The sequence below is a fragment of the Schistocerca gregaria genome, chromosome 4, assembly GCF_023897955.1.
Source record: "Schistocerca gregaria isolate iqSchGreg1 chromosome 4, iqSchGreg1.2, whole genome shotgun sequence".
In the NCBI taxonomy this organism is placed as follows: Eukaryota; Metazoa; Arthropoda; class Insecta; order Orthoptera; family Acrididae; genus Schistocerca; species Schistocerca gregaria.
In genome coordinates this window covers 449,461,081-449,480,161 of record NC_064923.1, presented here as the reverse complement: position 1 = coordinate 449,480,161, position 19,081 = coordinate 449,461,081, and the positions used below count along the sequence as shown (strand labels likewise).

Sequence of the window (19,081 nt, the reverse complement as noted above, 5' to 3'; positions counted from 1 at the left end):
GACAACATGATCAACGCATCTTACAACGACAATGTTTCTTCTGCAGACTACTACAAATCCGTAATACGGTGACTTATTTATACTGCTATAAGTAATATTTTTTCGATTATACGTTTATTATATGTAGCCAAAACAGTGTAATATGCCTCACATAAATCATGAAATCATTCTGTGTAGCGTAAATATAATTCATAAACATCGCAACATGTCCATTAGTATTGTATTTATTAAAAGAAATAAAGTAGCTACATAAATATGTTGTGTTATATCGTTCCTAATTCCTAAAGACGAAAAATCCGTGGTTTCCTCTTCATTCGAACAAAGGCAAATTTATTAGTTTTCTGTTTTTGTACGTTATGTAATATCTTTGAAAGTGCTAGAACGGATCTTTGCATATTATTTAGCGGGAAGTTTGGTTATCTTGTGTTCGATGTAATCAGTGTATTTCTTCTTACATAATGTAGTGTTACGATTAAATGTACCAAGGAAGATTATTGTTTTTTACTTATCTGTTTCAAATTAACGCTATGTTGACCTATTTTGGTGATACGGGAAGTAATTAAGCACAGGATAATGAATTCGGAAGAGTCGGTGACTGACTTATTAACCAAAATAAAAGAATGGACAGTAGACGAAGTTAAAGAGAAAATAGATGACGTTGTTCCGGTGTTAGTTATATCCTTTCAATAACCACAATTTAGTTTACACCATTATTTCGCACTTATGTATTAATTTCTATCAAATTTCACAAGACAGCTGATTACCGTAGCTTTCAGAGTCTAAAAATATGTAGTGTGTAAAATCCTAAATCATAATATTAATCGCAAAACATTACTATATTCTGTACGATGGTTTTGTGATTGCTGTGGAGAGTGTGAAGCACAGATTGGACCATTCATGTTTGTTCATATCAACAAGAGTAGTTTGCCTCAGATAACTTTGTATTAATTTCCTTAACAATGAAAACAGCACACTGGAATGCAGTGAGAAGAGCGTTACATTACAAGCTGTTCAAGTGCTTCTGGGAAGCTGCCTTCAGTGTTTGTCTGTTAACAATGCTGAAAACGTTTTGCTGCAATATGCATTGCCAACAGTTAGGCATATCTTTGCGGAGGTGAGAGTCTGAATATACATCTTCACCCTTCTTATGACACAAGGGGTCTTGAATAGAGTATATGAATATAGTCTCTCCAGCATACACTGTTGGTTGAAACCTCCCAGGTTTCCAGCCAGGTGGCAATGTTAAATAAATAGTAATTAGTAAACCTATATATTTTTTTTTTTTAATCTGCAACTGACCGAAGCTGTATTTAACCTGTTGCATTGTGCCCTGTAGTTATAGTTTAGGATAAGTTCATTTGAAAGACAGGATGGCAGATTGTTGTTTAAGCTGAAACACTACTAGCAAAATAAAAACTGGAGCTTGGACAAATTTATCAGTATTAAAGAATATCCATTCAGTGTCTTCCTTCATCTAACATGAGAAACTTCATTAATTAAATTATTAAAAATTTCTCATATTTATACAAGAGAAACAAAGATAGATGGAATTTAAGCAGATTTGTTGTTCATATAGTGCATATGGGAATCATTGAAATTTAACTGCGTAATCATGTTGGATACAGTCTAATATGACAATAGTGTAGCGTTGATAAGAAAAAAGGGGGAGTGGCCATATAGACAAACAGTGGAATTAAGTTCCACGCCCTTCAGGTTTATGAATATTATCTTGTACTGCTCTTTGATGCTGTGCCACAGTAGTGAATCGGGGAACAAACATTTGTAGTACTGTTACAGGCTACCAGCAGGAAGTATGTTAAGCTTCATAAAGCTATTAGAGACAGGTTTAATTGGGTTATGGAGACTTCACTGGAGAAATGTTGTTTCTATGTTCGAGATGTGTACTTGTGGATTGGATTAGATTAGATTAGATTACATTACTTTTCATTCCAAAAGATCCATAGTGAGCAGATCCTCAAGACATAGAACACATCGGAGAACAAGAACATAGAATAAACATTTAGAAAAAGAAAGCACATATCCTTCTGTACCTTCCATAGATCACGAGGGAAATGATCCGTATGGATGTAGAATAAGTAAAATTCTTAAACTTTTTTAGTTCTGAAGTTAATGACAAACTTGTCACATGTGATAATTCTTAGGCTGTTACAGTGTAGCATCAATATTTTTACAGCAGTTGTTTACTATGAACGAATTACTATATACTGAATTTATACGTAAGTCAGGTAATAACAAATTTGTCACAAAACGTGTAAATGTCCAATGCACTGGGATTCATATATTGATTCAGAGATACAGAACTCCATAGAGAGGCAGCATCATGACCAGAGAAGCAAACTGAACAACTCTCCACTATGGTTTTGGAAGTCAAAAGAAAGGGGCGTGGTACATGACAGTGCATAAGGAAACTGCGAAACATTGGGTAAAATAATAGATTCATTTAAAGTTTTGTACAAAACCATTAATAATATTTTTAAATGATATTCATTTGAAATAAGATGTCTTGTAGTTTAATTGCTTTTGTGCACAAAATGTTAGGCATTATTTTGAAAATAAATTCTGCATATGTAGCTTGTCTTACAAATTCGCACATGTACTATTTCATTTTGAAAGCAACCACACAGTTACTTACAAAAATGTGGCGTATAATAGTAACCTTCAGTGTGTCACAGCAAGGAATGCTAAATAATGTGCCACAGCCTCTCTATGTATACTCTGTCTTTTTGGTTACTTCTTAGGGTATTGCAGCCATCCATCATCAATACAAAAATCATTTAACAACACTTATTTACAAAGATTACATTTCAGCACTGAATTTGTGCAGAAGTCAGATTGAACATAATACTCACCTGTTTTGATATTATTAGCAACATACACAAATCAGTTAGTCCATCCTTCTAGCATGAACTCACTGAGCAAGGTGACAGTGGTTAGCACACCAGACTCGCATTCGAGAGGACGACAGTTCAAACCCATGTACAGCCATCCTGATTTAGGTTTACTTTTTTATTTTGCTAAATCACTTTAGGCAAATGCTGGGTGGTTCCGTTGAAAGGGCACAGCTGACTTCTTTCACCAACCTTCTTTTATACCAATGGGGCCCATGACCTCACTGTTTGGCCCTCTTTTCCAAATTAGCCAGCCAACCAACATGAACCGCACCATGCTAGTCAGAGTATTCTGTTGTTAAAATTTGACCATAAAGGTCAGATAAACAATTGACTTTTAGTTATGCCACAAAATCGGTGCAGATTCTTTGGTTTGCAAATAAATTGCCAGGGGCTGTTGCATTGTGTCTACAATCTTGATAGGGAATTTTACTGAATGGAGATAAAGTGCAGATATGTAATGTAACTGAAGAGGCAGCAGTTTCTTAATTTATTTTTTATTTATTGCAATACGTATTCCACAGATCCATTTTTGCGTGGTAACGCATGGATGTCGAGTAAGTCAAAACATTTAATTCATTATTACATTTGTTTCTGTCAGGACAATAAACAAAGATTTAGAGCACAAATTGAAAGTAATAATAAAATAACACAACCAGTAATTTCTAATTTCTCACAAACAGACATTAAGATACAATTTCCAGGTCTTATCTAAACAATTTTTTACAGAATAAAAGTGACTGTCATCTTGACTTATAGATAACCAGTTAATCTAATTAAATCAGCAAGGTATATTGAATCAGGAGTACAAAAAAATCTATGTTAAATAATCTTAGCTATCTTTGCTATAGAGTTCTTCTAGAGAAAGCAACTTTTTTTTTTTTTTTCAGGCAAAAACTCCTTTAGCTTACTTTTAAATAGTACATTATTACCTTGGACACTTGATATTACTTGTAAGTGCATTTCAGATTTGTGTGCTAGTGTATTTTACATTTTTTTCACCAGAGACAAATTTTTCAGGTCACAGTTTGTATTTCTTATGTGCCAGTTTCACTCTTCAAATGAACAAGAGCATCATCAGAATACACAGTTCAAAACTGACTGGTAGCACTAAAGATTGTGTTTTTGAAGTTGACTGGCAGCTCTAAGGATTAAACTGGCAGCACCATAGCACCTAAAATTATGTTTAAAGTACAGTAGCAAATGATGACATTGACAGCACCAAGTTGTTTTTTATCTGAAGTAGTAGCTTTCCTTGTAATGGGTTTTATTAAATTTAGCTAGCATAAGCTCAATAGGATTTAGGAGTATAATGACACAGTACTTTATTATTTTGCAGTGGCTATACAAATTAATTTTCTGTGATTTCCTTGTCTTTTGTTAATTTATACCCTGCCTCAGTCCATATTTCTAAAGATTTGCCTTGGTGGGGTCCATGGAACACAGCAATGGATGAAATTTTTCGAAGAGGTGTTGGCACAATGGGAAAAATGCAAAACTAGAAAAGGGCATCAAGACAGCAGTATGGAGATAAGGTTGCCAAGCATTTCAATAGGGGAAAAATGTGTTTGCAGTGAAATTTAATTCTAGTCATAATATAATTGTGTTAAAGAAATAGCGGAATGGAATCTTCAGTCTGCTTGTTTCAATGCTTCTCCTCTTATGTATTTAGAAATTTCAACATTATTATATATTCACTGTTACATAATATACTTTTGTTTCACAAACACAGACAGTTGTACATTTTTTAAAGAAATTATTAGTCAAGTTTACATGAAATAACTTGCTTTCTTACTGTTGTACTCTTCAGGCTTTGGAAGGAGTTCAGCTTATTCTGGCAAGTTCAGAAGATGAGGATCAGCTTGTGGATAGTCTTGTGAGCTTGTTGCAAGTGAGTTGAATAGTGTTGTTTAAGATGAAATGATGATGTAGCACCACTGTGAGTCAATCTAAGTATAAAATTACATGTGTTACAATGTACTCAGAGTGCTGTTATTGCTGACAATACATGTATTTGTGTACCATTCAGAATATAGATTGCACGGAATTAACTGCCTAACTCAAGCATTTGTATTACTGCTTTACAGTGAAAAATAGACTTTCTGTGGATCATTTATGTACAGTAGTGGCTTATAAGTCTTTGACTGCAGATCCAAGGGCCCTTGATTCAATTATCTGTCAGTACTATGATTTTTTTCTATCACATATTGTTTTTTTCACCTCTGACAATGGTTTATGCAAGTGAAGAATGCAGTGTCATTATCTGACTCAGAGTTCGGAAATATGGAAGCGCCCGATCCCGCCCGTCTGCTTTGACCTATGACATCACAAATATGGCGAAAACGACCATAAACCACGATTCCAATATGGCGCATATAAAGTCGGTATGTGCACATTATGAGGACGAAAATACATCGAAAAACAAACACACACTTTCCACAAAAAACCTAATGACACTAACGGGACAAGCGCGGGAAATGGGGTGTTTCTAGGTGGGGGCGAACTAAATACAAACAAATTTAGACACCCATCCCCCATACAAAACCACACAAAATGACAAAAAAAAACTGACATCACAAAACTCCCCAAATACCACTAAACACAGTATCATCTGGAATCGGACAGTTCCTTTGACCTGTATAGCTCAACAGCAGCTCCCGATTCCATAAATTAGGATCAAACACTTCCCTTGGCCTATATAGCTCAAAAACATCCCCCGATAGCAACATACACAGCCACACTTTGGGATTGAACACTTCCCTTGACCTGCGCACTGTTAATTTTATCAGTCATATCCATTCCTGAACAAAAACAACTGCCAATTAATTTTACTAAAATTACCACACTATGTACAGCGAAAAACACTAAATTAACCTTCGCAAAAAATCCTTAACTCGTTGAAACGAATTCCACTACAAACACAGCCGACACTTGAACAATTCTGGATAATGAGCAAAAGCAAACTGAGACCATTACACCACACAAACGAAAACCCTGAACATACCACCAGATAGCACAACAAACCACAACACGACGGCATCTACAAACACGCCAGATTCACAAAACGAACTCTGCGTCGTCATGACGTCACACACGACAACACCCTTACGTCACGGGTCAAAACTGACGCATGGGATCGGATGCTTCTGTCGACTCCAGAGTTCTTATTAAAGTGTAAGTCTCCTTCTAACTGGCTGGATTAGTTAGTTCAAAGACTGAAGGAAAGTATGCCAGCCTCGCCACTGCTAGGAAAATACTAAGTAAAGCTCTAAATTGTCCTAACTTACCTTTGGTTTAAAGGCAACTTTACCTTAATTGAGATAAGGAATCAAAGTAGATAATCTTTATTTTACGTTAATTGTAGCTGCATGGGTGGCAGTCTGAATGATTGACTGATCTGTCCTTATGAAATCAGCTAAAGTGATAGTGATGTGTAGATTCTGCATCATACATGGTTTTGGTGATGACAGCAATGTCTTTGGTAAAATATCCCCAAGGTAAACTATTCCTTCATTTGGATCTCCAAACAAGAATGTAAGACTCCTCAATTGTGTTGGCAGTTTATTAAATTTTAAAAGAGAAGTGGATAGGTTGTAGTTAAATATAGCTGAAATTTATGAAGTGTTTTGGCATGAGGGACCAGGTTACTTATCAAGTGAATAATGGGTTGTCTACATAAAATCAGATAGAGGTAATACAGAAGTGGGTATGAACAATAAAGTGGGGATGCTGTAGTGAACAGCATTATGAATGTATTGTAATCATATGATGATTATTGGAAACATTGCATTCGTTTGTGTGAGGTAGCAATGGAGTGGCGATGCTGGGGTTTACAGCCATATGTAATGACATTCCAACTAATTAAGTTTTATACTTTTATTCTACAGAAATATTTAAACAAAAAACTCAAGAAGTGAACCCCCAGTTAGGCTTACAGGAGAATAGATAAAGCAATTTTGTCACACAGTGTTTGTTTTTGTATATACAACGTTTAAGATAAATGAGCAAGGAAAATTTGAATGTAAACTTTCATTCCCCTTTTACCTTTAAGAAACAACTAATATTCAGACATCAGCTAATGAACCAGCATGACATACACATACTTGGAATCAACCAAAACAGCTTTCAAATTATGTACTGGATTCACCTTCCTGCATTTAGAATACATAGTTTTAAAAGAGCCCACAGAGAATCTTTACATGAAAACAAATGTTATCATCTGACATGGCACAAAGAAATTGCACAGATCTCACTAGCAGTTAACAAGAAAGATTTGAATTTAAGCACTGACTCCAGTGTCATGCATTTCAGAATAAATAATATTAAAATGGAACACAATAGACAGGTTCATTACTACACTGAATTGATAGCTCACACATTAACATTATCCATTTACAGCCCCCCTTCCAAAATGTGAATGACACCTTTTTAAACAATAATCAAATGAATAACAGGATACACAATAGTCAACATTATGTAATAAATATGGTTCTTGTCAGGACAAACACATGCATCCAAAAGTACATGGACTTGATACAATAACCACAATGGCACCAATAACATACTTCACTACAACCCAGTCATTCAGTTGCCTGAGCAGTGAATGCACCTTTACAAGCTGTAATGGCCACATAAGTCCATGTAGGCTGACAGTTGTAAACTGCCACATTGACCAAAATTGCCTTTTTTGTGTGTGGCTGTTTAACATTACTTGCTGTCCACAATGGTGGTATGCAGCAGTTCCAGTTGGTCCCTTCATAAAACTTTTCATGCCTACTTGATCGAGCAATGGCTTGGAACCTCCAGTTGACAGACCACATGCCTCGACCAGTCCAATGGATCACCAGGGTGAAGACTACTGCTGCTCTTCCTCAGCCATCTCTGTTGCAGTGAGAAGGTTTTGTTATTCCTCTCTGGAAGATTCTGCCCGCATGCTGCCAGCAGCATGGATGCAACCAATCCCAGAGTGCCCTCATAAGTCATTGCGACCGCCAGAGGCACCACTCGATTTGAATTCAAACTGGCGGCCACTGGTGCCAGAATTGAACTGTCACAGTATGTAAAAATACTGAAAGATGCCAATCTTTGTACATAAACCTACTATATATGCACTGTAACTTGGTACTTGACACAGGAGCTGCTGGTAAAGGATGTAAGGCATTCTGCCTGTTTCTGTGCTCCCATCATCTTCTCCGTGAAGTGTCATCTTATAATATGCACTGAGTAGTAACTTCAATATTAATACAACTTATTTTGAGAAACAAGGAAAAAAACACATTAGAATTGTTTTAATGCTTGATGACAAAAAATCTGAATCTGTTATTTTTTATTCTCATGTCAGAAACATACATACTGTAGGTGCACAGTTGACCTATCATATAGTCCTTGACCAAAATTTGGTCACTTCCAATCCCCTTTCTGTCGCTTGATGGAGGACTTCTGCAGTACAAAAGGCTGGACAGAGTTGACACTGAAGCATGTGCTGGTCAGTCTGGACTTCTCCACAATTATACTTTATAATGTTTTCTGTACTGTAACCCCATCTTGCCAGATTAAACTTTGATCTGCCCACTCCTGATCTCAGACTATCCAAAGATTTCCAGGTCTTCCTTTCCTCGTCAGGTCCTGGAGGCAGAGTTTTAGAAACTCTTTTTCAACCAGAGGAAACAGAAGTCTTATCCCTCCACCCTGCAGCTGGCATTTTTGGCAGTGTTAGTAAATACCTTTGATGTTCTAAGGAAACTCTTCCTTGACTTCAATCGCTGCGAATGCGATTTATGCCCATACAGGTTATGGGTTTGTTGTTCCACTTCCTTTCGTTCCTTATTTGCCACAATTTATCTTTGAATGGAAGGTGGTGCTATTCCTGCAAGACAGTAAATCCATTTAACAGGAATAGACTTCAAGCAACATGTTATAATTATGCAGGTGTCATTGAGAGCTCATCTATCTGTTTGGAATGTGATGAATTATGCCAAACAGGACAAGCGTACTCTGCTGCAGAATAGGCTAATGCAACTGCAGAAGTTCAGATAGTTTCAGCTCCACTGTGATCCGGGCAATTTTCTTAACAGATTGTTCCTGGTGGAAACTTTCTACTTGTAATTCATTCAGTGTCTCTTGAAAGTAGAGAGATCTGTCCAGCATCATACCTAGGTATTTTGGAGTGTAGCAATGTTGACCATATATTAATCAAGATACGAGTAGCTTCCCTATTTCTTAAATGAAAAGCATGCACTTGAGTCTTTGTGAGTGGGGAGAGGGGGGGGGGGGTGTTTGGTTTAAGCTGATTTGTGCTATAGTATCTTGATAGGTTTTCAAGGGCATCTGTGTTCTCCACTGATTCAAAGCCTGGGCTCTGAGTGACAAGAGCATTGTCATCAGCATACAAGAAATTTTTGGTGTTGGGGTCATTTGTATACATGTTGAATAACATTGCAGCCAACACACTTCCTTGGGGAAGACCATTATTCTCTAGTCTCCATTGACTGTGCTGCCCTTCAGAATCAATGAAGAACCTGCGGTTTTGCAGAATTGCTGTGATTATCCTAGTTAGGCTAAAATCCTTGTTCATATTATGTACCTTGAGTAGTAGTAGCTGATAGTTGAAAGTGTCGTAGACCACAGATAAGTCGACTAATGCCTCCCTTGTCACCTTACAAGTTCAAACTCATCTTGTATGATCTGCATAATATTCAGTAGTTGTCCAGTGCAGCTTTTACATGGGCAAAGTAAAGATTTTTGAGGTATTAGTGGGGGCTCAGCAACAGGTAGGAGGCAATTCAAGATCATTCTTTCCAGTAGTTTGTTTGGTAAAATTCTTTGGATTGTTCCCTTCTTTACCAGATCTCAGCAAAGCAATCACTCGGCTCTTCTGTCATATCTTTGAGATTTGATATCTGCTCCCACAATTATCAGAGAGTTGCAGAATCCATTTCTTTGTTATTATGCTAAAGTGCTTGATTTTCCTGTTCGTATATCATCTAAGCCAGCTTATTTTCCATTCTTACTTTAATAGCCTTATCAGATTTTTCCATGCTGAATGATGTAAGCAGATTATTCTCCTCTTGCCCTTCTCTTTACAGTTTTGCCTTTTTGGATTTGTGGGTTGCCTTCTGGTTCAGCAGTGACTGATGTGCTATTTCATTGGCTGTAATTTTATGGTGTACAGCACACATAGATGGATCATTACTTAGATGTTTCAGGAGTCTCCAAGCTTTATGACTGTCTCTTTTTAGACTCAAGTTTTCTATGGCTTTAATCCATTGATCCCTTTTTATCTTTCTTAATAGAAATAATAAGTTGCGCCCTGCTTTCACAGTTGTTTCACCGAAAGGATGTTCTTCAATTTGACAACTGTGAGGAACTGACATTTTAGAGCAGCTCTTTACAGCAGTGGTGCAGGTATCATAATGTTCTATAGTAGTCACTTCTGTAATTCTGCAAATCTCGATCAGTCTGCTTTTCTAAAATTAAACCTTCTTCGGAAAGGTGCTTTGCTAGATCTAACAGCAGAAAATATTTCACAAATCATTGGTTTATGCTGTGTGTTGGGTATTGGGATACCGACTGATTTTACACATTGTTTACTGGTGCTACTAAATATGAGGTGAGGATTATAGCCTCATTTCCACCTGCCGCTTTTGAACGATGCTGGTAATTTTTGCATCATCGATTAAATGCAACTGATATAGTTCTGTCTATTCTTGTACTGCTGCCCCATTCTCGTCTTCACGATCAAAGTCCCAAACTTTAATATGGCTGTTGATGTCACAGATCACAATTAGCACTCTTTTATTATGATAACAGGATGGTTTATTAACCACACATTCAGCACTGGGTGGTCTGTAAAGGGATGAAATGGTACAATTGGCTGTTTTTTAGTGTGAGAATTTCAATATTATGTTCAACAGTAAATGATGTAGACAGGATCTGAAAATCCGGATGAACAAAAATAGCACCTACATATTTATTATGCAGTCTTTCAATGACAAAGTTCATTCTGTTTATTTTTGGTCTTGACATGTCACAACTTCTGTGTGTCTCATGTACACACATGACTGCATAGATCTTGGAGGAGCTCTTCTGTGGCTGCTGTTATGCCTCCTGTGTTAACAGATATGTAGGTTAACCATGGCCCTGAAAAGGGCTCAGATTTGGATGTTTCTGGTGTGAAAGGATCAGTCGTCAGATTTTTTCATTTTCTGACATTGCCCAGGGTAAGCCCAATTACTTTTCTGTATACCTTCCTCGGCCTGATCGTATGTTATCGCAATCTTCAAGAAGGCTCCTAAATCGTGTAGTAGATAACAACTTGTGTTAGCAAATTGTTGTTTCATAATCAGTTGACAGAACTATTATAAGTTTATACTTCTTTCGTAATATAGCAGTCAAATACAGCAGGACTACAGAAAAAGCTCCCAAAAACTAATGTCATTATCAAAGAACTCTTAAACATTGCAAAACGGATTGTCTGGGCTAAGTATAGATCAGGGACAGTGGCAGATATGGCAGTGCTTATCTACAGCTCATAGGTTGACAACATGTCAGTTTCGCATAGCCAGTGGGATGATACTGCGAAATAACCAGTGAGAGGCGAGCCAGGGAGGCAATGTATTTCTAGTGCCACAATTGAAACCCTTGTCGTGTGTGTGTGTGTGTGTGTGTGTGTGTGTGTGTGTGTGTGTGTTTTGAGAGAGAAATATTTTGTGATTGTGGCAGTGAGTGCTGAGTGCTATGAAGTGGTCTAACGACGTGAGACGATAAGAAGCGGTGTGAAGTTGGATTGCAAAATTCACACCTCTTTCACACAGTTGACTTACTTGATCTGCACAGCCGATCTTCTTCCCTTGATTTCCAGCTACGGCGATCTCCAAAAACTTCTTCTCCAAAGAATACTGCTGGTTAAGGGAATTTAAAAGACTCTCTCTCTACTTTTGAAATAATTTAGTACTCAAAGAATACTTCTGGTTCAGTCATGATATATTTCAACTTCCACAAGTAACATATTCACCATTTCTGACATTAATATTTAAGTGTTTACAAGTCAACTGATCCATCTAGAGTTAGACTCGATTAAATATGTCTGCTATATATTTGGTTTACCAACCACATAATATATGAACCCATCTTGCCTCTAGCGAGTCCAATACCTGAAGTACTTAAAAGTCTATAATCAATTGTTCATTTTTCTTTAACAATAATCACAGTCACTAAAACAGCAAAGAATACTACATAATTACTTCTTGTTCTTCCAACACAGCTTCTGTGGCGCTAGCGGCAAACACTTGTTGACGTCGTTTGACCGCCATGCTTACAGTCTTCTGATAAAAACTTCCAACCTGCACAGAGAAACAGGTGGCACAGTAGATACGTTTCCACTGTCCCACATATATTTAAAATATCGTGTGTACAAGTTGGTAGAAGGACGAGTGGTTCTAGAATTTATGCGGAAATTCTCGAAGCACTACCATGGACTGTGTTAGATGATTTAGTTCTGCAGATCTGTGGGAGCATATTAAGTATGTGGATTACTGATTTTTAATTAAATTGTGGGAGAAGGTAGATGGATCAATTTTTATACATAAAAAAGTGATACACTCAATGTATTAACTCTTTCATGGCTACAGGGGCTGAGAGTCCTGGCTGGCTAATGGGAGGAAAACGCAGTGTGCACGTGGCCGGCGGTTGGGGGACTCAGCCCTGTGGTCACCATAGGCTACGGCCACTGCAGGCATCCCGCACATTCCGGCGTGCAGAGAACCACTGTTCAATAATGTTCTTCTTGAAAGCAGTATGCCTTGTATGGTCACAGTGGTTAATATTGTTTCTATAACCATGAAAGAGAGCTTCAAAACTAACCAACACTTTCAGTTATATGTTTATTATGGGTTGAAAAACAGTTGGTTTAGAAAATTGATTACAACTTTTTTAATAGTAATTTCTGTAACTTGAGACTTACACCATTGATGTCTGTATCAACAACATATTCAAGTTTCATTAACATCAAATGAATGTGTTTCAAGATATATAGCTTTAAAGTGAGTAGTGCATAGCAAAAATACCAAAATCTTAGACAATTCTTGCTACTAATGTAAATAAAAAAAATTACAGAAATTTAAAACTAAATTGTGTTGTGTATCTGGACTCTATAGTTAAACAAAGAATATATCTTAATAACTCATTTAGCGATAGGTCCATGGTGTTGTTTGTAATTAAAGCCTAAAATCAATTGTCGACAGTAAGAAATCAGATACTAAACATCTACCTTCTTTTTGCTCGCTCTTTTCTTTTTCAGCTCGTCACGTTCAGTACGGTTTACTTTAGTGGTTTCCCATCCTCATTTTTTATACAAGCTTAGGATTGCTGATCGTTGAGTTAAAAACCATTTTCTGTACCTTCATTTACATTTTTATTTTTTACTTGAAATGTACACACTTACTAAAACATCCTAATATTTCTTTAGTGTGTGATATTTTTAGAAACATGGCACCATGCAGGGAACCACATCACACTTTTTGCGTCTTATGCATGTCATTTTTCATTGTGAATGAGCAGTACATACTGCACAGCATCTCTGGAGAATCTCCTTTTTCTCCATTGCTATGAGGAACCCAGGATAGTGTCCCTCTTCATTCTGCAGTCGGAAAGGGCTTTCTTCTTTGTTTGTCCATGGGATCACACTTTTACACATTTGACTACGAAATTTATCAAGCAACTGACAGATTATTTCCAAGTGGTATTTCACTAGTGGTATCATTTGTTGCTTTTGTATTTCGTAAATAGTTTTTACATGTAGCACACACAAATCAGTCAAATGAAACAATACTTTCTCGTACCACTTCACTGTCTTTCAGATGCACTGTACAGAAGATAACAGCATGTCTGTCTTATCAGCTGCACCCATTGACTTATTATAGCTGACAGCACACATAGGTTTCAATTTCAGAATGATATTTTCACTCTGCAGCGGAATGTGCGCTGATATGAAACTTTCTGGCAGATTAAAACTGTGTGCCAGACCGAGACTCGAACTCAGGACCTTTGCCTTTCGTGGACAAGTGCTCTGCCAACTGAGCTACCCAAGCACGACTCACGCCCCATCCTTACAGCTTTACTTTCTGCCAGTACCTCGTCTCCTACCTTCCAAACTTTACAGAAGCTCCTAAGCCATGTCTCCGCAATATCCTCTCTTTCAGGAGTGCTGGTTCACAGGAGAGCTTCTGTGTAGTTTGGAAGGTAGGAGATGAGGTACTGGCAGAAAGTAAAGCTGTGAGGACAGGGCGTGAGTCATGCTTGGGTAGCTCAGTTGGTAGAGCACTTGCCCGCGAAAGGCAAAAGCCCCGAGTTTGAGTCTTGGTCCGGCACACAGTTTTAATCTGCCAGGAAGTTTCAGGTTTCAATTTGTTTTGGCCTGCTCTGTTTTTCTCTGTCTCCACAAACTCCATTCCATTTACGGTGGAAAGCATCCAGACTTCTTTCTTGTCCATCCATTTTAGTGCCATTAATGCTCAACACGACTTGAACTGTATTTCCCCATTTTTCAGCATATCTGGCAACAGTGGTAGATGTTTCCTGTTTTTGTGTACTGTACCGACAGCATTTGTACATCTATCATGGAGCCACAGGAATAATTCAGGGCTCGAATACCAATTGTCTAAATAAATGGTATGACCTTTGTTGAGGTATGGTAATAACAAACTCTCACCAACATCGCCTGATTTTCCCCAATCAGCATTTGCATAGTCTGTTCCTGTAGCGGCACCAGTATAGACAATATAATCCAAAATGCAATTGGTTTGTACGTCACAAAGATGAAAATTTTAATGCCAAAACAGCTATGTTTATTTGGTATGTAGTGCTTAAATCGGAGCTTTCCTTTGAAAAGTAGCAGATTTTCGTCAATCACTAGGCTTTCAAAGGGTACTACTGCCTCCTGGAATTTATTTTTAATGTGATCTACACTGAGACCTATTTTTACAAGAATATCTTGAGATGTGGTGGAATTGTCACTAAAGTGCAATAAATGCAGGATCAACTTGTACTGGTCCCTTGCCATTGTGCTAGAAAATATTGGTGTTTGAAGGAAGGAATCTGCCGATCTATATTCATTCACTTCTACCTTTTTACTTCTAGGCATAAGCAGAAACCACACCAGGAAGCGCCCCCTGCGGGTTCGGGGGTTAGAATAGGCCCGCGGTATTCCTGCCTGTCGTAAGAGGTGACTAAAAGGAGTCTCAAACTTTTCGGCCTTATGTGATGGTCCCCTGTTGGGTTTGACCTCCATCTCTCAAAATTTTCCGAAGAGCGAGCCGATTGGGGAAGGGCGCCTTACTTGGTGCATTGTGTCCATCTTGCGATCAGACCTTTCGCCAGCTTATACACCGTTGAACTGCAGTCCTGTCCAATCTCCATCTCTTGGGCATGACTCTGTTTCTGCGTGCAGATTACACCTTGCACTGTGCAGTGCCTCTTTCTGCACCGACGGCGACCATGGACCACATGTTACCTAACATCCAGCACGGTAGCCAGTCCGTTGTGGTGGGGTCGCCATGTACCCTGTTGGTTGTAGCCCCCTGACAACACAGGGATCGCTCTACTGATGCCTGCGCCGTTAACTCCCCACGTATGCCAAGGAGTAGATGCCTATCCTCCTGGGGTATCGGGACTCCCGGCAACGGCCATCCTGCCAGGTGGCTCTTGCCGTGGCTGGGTGGTGCCCGTGGGGAGGGCCCTTGGTCGGAGTAGGTGGCATCAGGGCGGATGACCCGCAATGAAGCATGGTACATCGTCTCTCGCTGGTGGCCAGCCGCCAGCAGTCTCTAAGTGTTCTCGGGCTCAGTTTAACGCTCAGAAATACAATCCGAAAACGTTCCCCTCCCTGGCCACACCGTGGGAGGAACGCAAGAGTCAGGATGGCAGTAGCAGTTATTCGCCCCGCTTCTTAGTTTGTACGAGGGTTGATGGGGAGGCTTTTCTCTCCACAAAGCCTCAGTTCTTCGTCGAGCATTTAGAGGACAAGTTTCGGGAGGTGGAGGGTTTGTCAAAAATGCGCTCTGGGTCAGTCCTGATACAAACGGCATCCTCTGCCCAGTCACGACAGTTACTCGCTTGTGACAAGTTGGGGGGTGTTGCCGTTACTATCACACCCCATAAGAGATTAAATATGGTCCAGGGAGTTATTTACCATAGGTAACTTCTTTTGCAGTCTGATGAAGAGCTGCGCGCCAATTTAGAGCGCCGAGGTGTACATTTCGTCCGGCGCGTTCATCGGGGTCCGAAGGAAAATCAGATTGCTACCGGTGCCTTCATCTTGGCCTTCGAAGGGGATACATTACCGGAAAAGTCGAGGTGATGGTCTACCGATGTGATGTTAAGCCCTATATCCCTCCCCCGATGCAGTGCTTTAAGTGCTGGAAGTTCGGCCATATGTCTTCTCGCTGCACTTCCAGCCTCACATGTCGAGATTGCGGACGCCCATCACATCCCAATACTCCATCTGCCCCGCCTCCCATCTGTGTCAACTGTGGGGAGTACCATTCACCTTGCTTGCCAGACTGCCGAATTTTCCAGAAAGAGCGTAAAATTATGGAATACAAGACCCTGGACCGACTAACCTATACTGAGGCCAAGAGAAAATACCACCGACTCCATCCTGTGAGAATGACATCTTCCTACGCTGCTGCTACAACACCTGTGCTAGCCCCGTCTGTTTCTCCAATTGTGGCCAGATCGACGAGTAGTAAAACTCCTCCTGCCCCCTCGCCAGTGGGGGGCTCTACACACTGGGTTGCTCCTGCTCCACCTACCTCAGGAGCAACACCATCCCACCCATCAGGGACGTCCGTCCCCACTTCTAAGCCAAAGAAGTGGCTCGCGGTGGCAGCCATCCCACCGCAACGTTCCAGCTCTGCGTCTGAGGATGCGGTGGAGATTCTGGCGTCCGCTGAGGACCTCGATCTCGCCGGTCCATCAGACGCCATGGAAAGCTCTATCACAGGTGCTAAATCGGAGGCAGCAGGTGACCCAGCGGCGTAATCTCCCTTCCCAGTCCCGTCAAGCCTTTCTCAGCCATGGACAACACCATCCTCCAGTGGAACTGCAGCGGTTTCTTCCACCGCCTAGCTGAGCTCCGCCAACTTATCAGCCTTCACCCTTTCCTCTGCATTGCTCTGCAGGAAACTTGGTTTCCGGTAATGCGAACCCCCGCCCTCCGTGGCTATCGGGGTTATTATAAGAACCGGTCAGCTTATGAAAGGGTGTCTGGTGGCGTCTGCATCTATGTCCTGAACTCTCTTCACAGCGAGTCTGTACCTCTCCACACACCTTTAGAGGCTGTCGCTGTTCGGGCGATGGACGCCACAGGCTGTTACCGTCTGCAGTCTTTACCTTCCACCGGATGGTGATGTCGCGCAGCATGTCCTGGCTGCTCTGATAGCTTAGTTGCCTCCACCTTTCCTGTTACTGGGGGACTTTAACGCCCATAATCATCTGTGGGGTGGGACAGTGGCAACAGGTCGAGGCACCATCGTTGAGCATTTATTGGTGCAGCTCGATCTCTCGATCTTAAATGATGGTGCCTTCACACACTTCAGTGTGGCGCATGGCACATACTCCGCCATTGACCTTGCCATCTGTAGCCCTAGCCTCTTACTGTCTATTCAATGGAGAGTGCATGATGACCTGTGTGGTAGTGACCACTTTCCGATCTTTCTGTCACTGCAACAGCATCAGTCTTCTGGGCGCCCTAGCAGATGGGCTGTGAATCAGGCTGACTGGGACTTGTTCTCCTCCACTGCCGCTATTGAGCCTCTCTCTATCGATGCCATTGATGCAGTGGTTCAATCGGTCACCACCGGCATCGTTACTGCCGCCGAATCTGCCATTCCCCGTTCTTCTGGGTCCCTTCGGCGGCGGACTGTGCCTTGGTGGTCGCCTGAGATCGCTGAAGCGATTAAAGCTCGCCGGCGGGCACTCCAGCGTCACAAGCGACATCCCTCAATCGACCACCTTATCGCCTTCAAACAGCTGCGTGCGCGAGCCCTCTGCATTATCCGCCAACGCAAGTAGGAGTGCTGGGATCGGTATGTGTCCACCATTGGCCTCCATGTCACTCCATCGCAGGTCTGGGCCAAGATTCGCCGCCTCTATGGCTATCGGACCCCTGTCAGTGTCCCTGTGCTCTCACTGAATGGAGCAGTTTGTACTGACTCCGTCGTCATTGCAAACCGCTTGGCAGAGCACTTTACTATGACTTCCGCTTCTGCCAACTACCCCTTGGGCTTACGCTCCATTAAGGAGCGGATAGAACGTCGGAGTCTTTCTTTTCGCACTCACCATCGTGAATTGTACAATGTTCCATTCAGTGAGTGGGAATTTCGAAGTGCCCTCGCCGCATGTCCTGATACTGCTCCTGGGCCAGATAGCATCCACTCTCAGATGCTGAAACACCTTTCAGTGGACTGCCAGCAACGCCTCCTCGATCTTTACAACCGCATTTGGGTCGAGGGTAAGTTTCCGTCGCAATGGCGGGAAAGTCTTGTTGTCCCCATTCTGAAACCAGGGAAGAACCCTTTGGAGGTGGACAGCTACCGTCCCATTAGCCTCACCAACATTCTTTGCAAGTTGCTTGAACAGGTGGTGAGCCGGCACTTGAATTGGGTACTGGAGTCTCGAGGCCTTCTGGCTCCGTCTCAGGGTGGGTTCCGTAAAGGCCGCTCCGCCGCCGACAATCTGGTGAGCCTGGAGTCGGCCATCCGTACTGCCTTTGCCCGCCTTCAGCATCTGGTTGCTGTCTTTTTCGACACGTGGAAGGCGTATCATACGACATGGCGTCATCACATCCTTTCTGCGCTTCATGGATGGGGTCTTCGGGGCCCTCTGCCGATCTATATCCGCAATTTTCTGTCGTATCGTACCTTCCGCGTGCACGTCGCGGCCTCATATAGTTCCTCCCAAGTCCAGGAGAACGGTGTGCCACAGGGTTCTGTTCTCAGTGTGTGTCTGTTTTTAATAGCTATTAACGGGCTCGCCGCGGCCGTGGGAAATACTGTCTCTGCTTCCCTGTATGCTGACGACTTCTGCCTTTACTACAGCTCTATTGGCATTGCAACTGCTGAACGTCGGCTACAGGGCGCAATCTGCAAGGCGCAGTCTTTGGCTGTAGCGCATGG

The 19,081-nt window shown here is 41.0% G+C and overlaps 1 protein-coding gene across 1 annotated transcript in view; it reads left to right on the top strand.

Annotated features, from left to right (window-relative positions):
* The first annotated feature begins 403 nt into the window (after positions 1 to 403).
* The window catches only part of LOC126267459 (uncharacterized protein C1orf112 homolog), a 127,059-nt gene continuing 108,381 nt past the window's right edge, over positions 404 to 19,081 (top strand). The window contains exons 1-3 of the mRNA XM_049972729.1: positions 404 to 676; positions 969 to 1,114; positions 4,720 to 4,800. Of these exons, the coding sequence (XP_049828686.1) occupies positions 574 to 676; positions 969 to 1,114; positions 4,720 to 4,800 (330 nt within the window). The 5' untranslated portion in view covers positions 404 to 573. The remainder of the gene's footprint in view (positions 677 to 968; positions 1,115 to 4,719; positions 4,801 to 19,081) is intronic.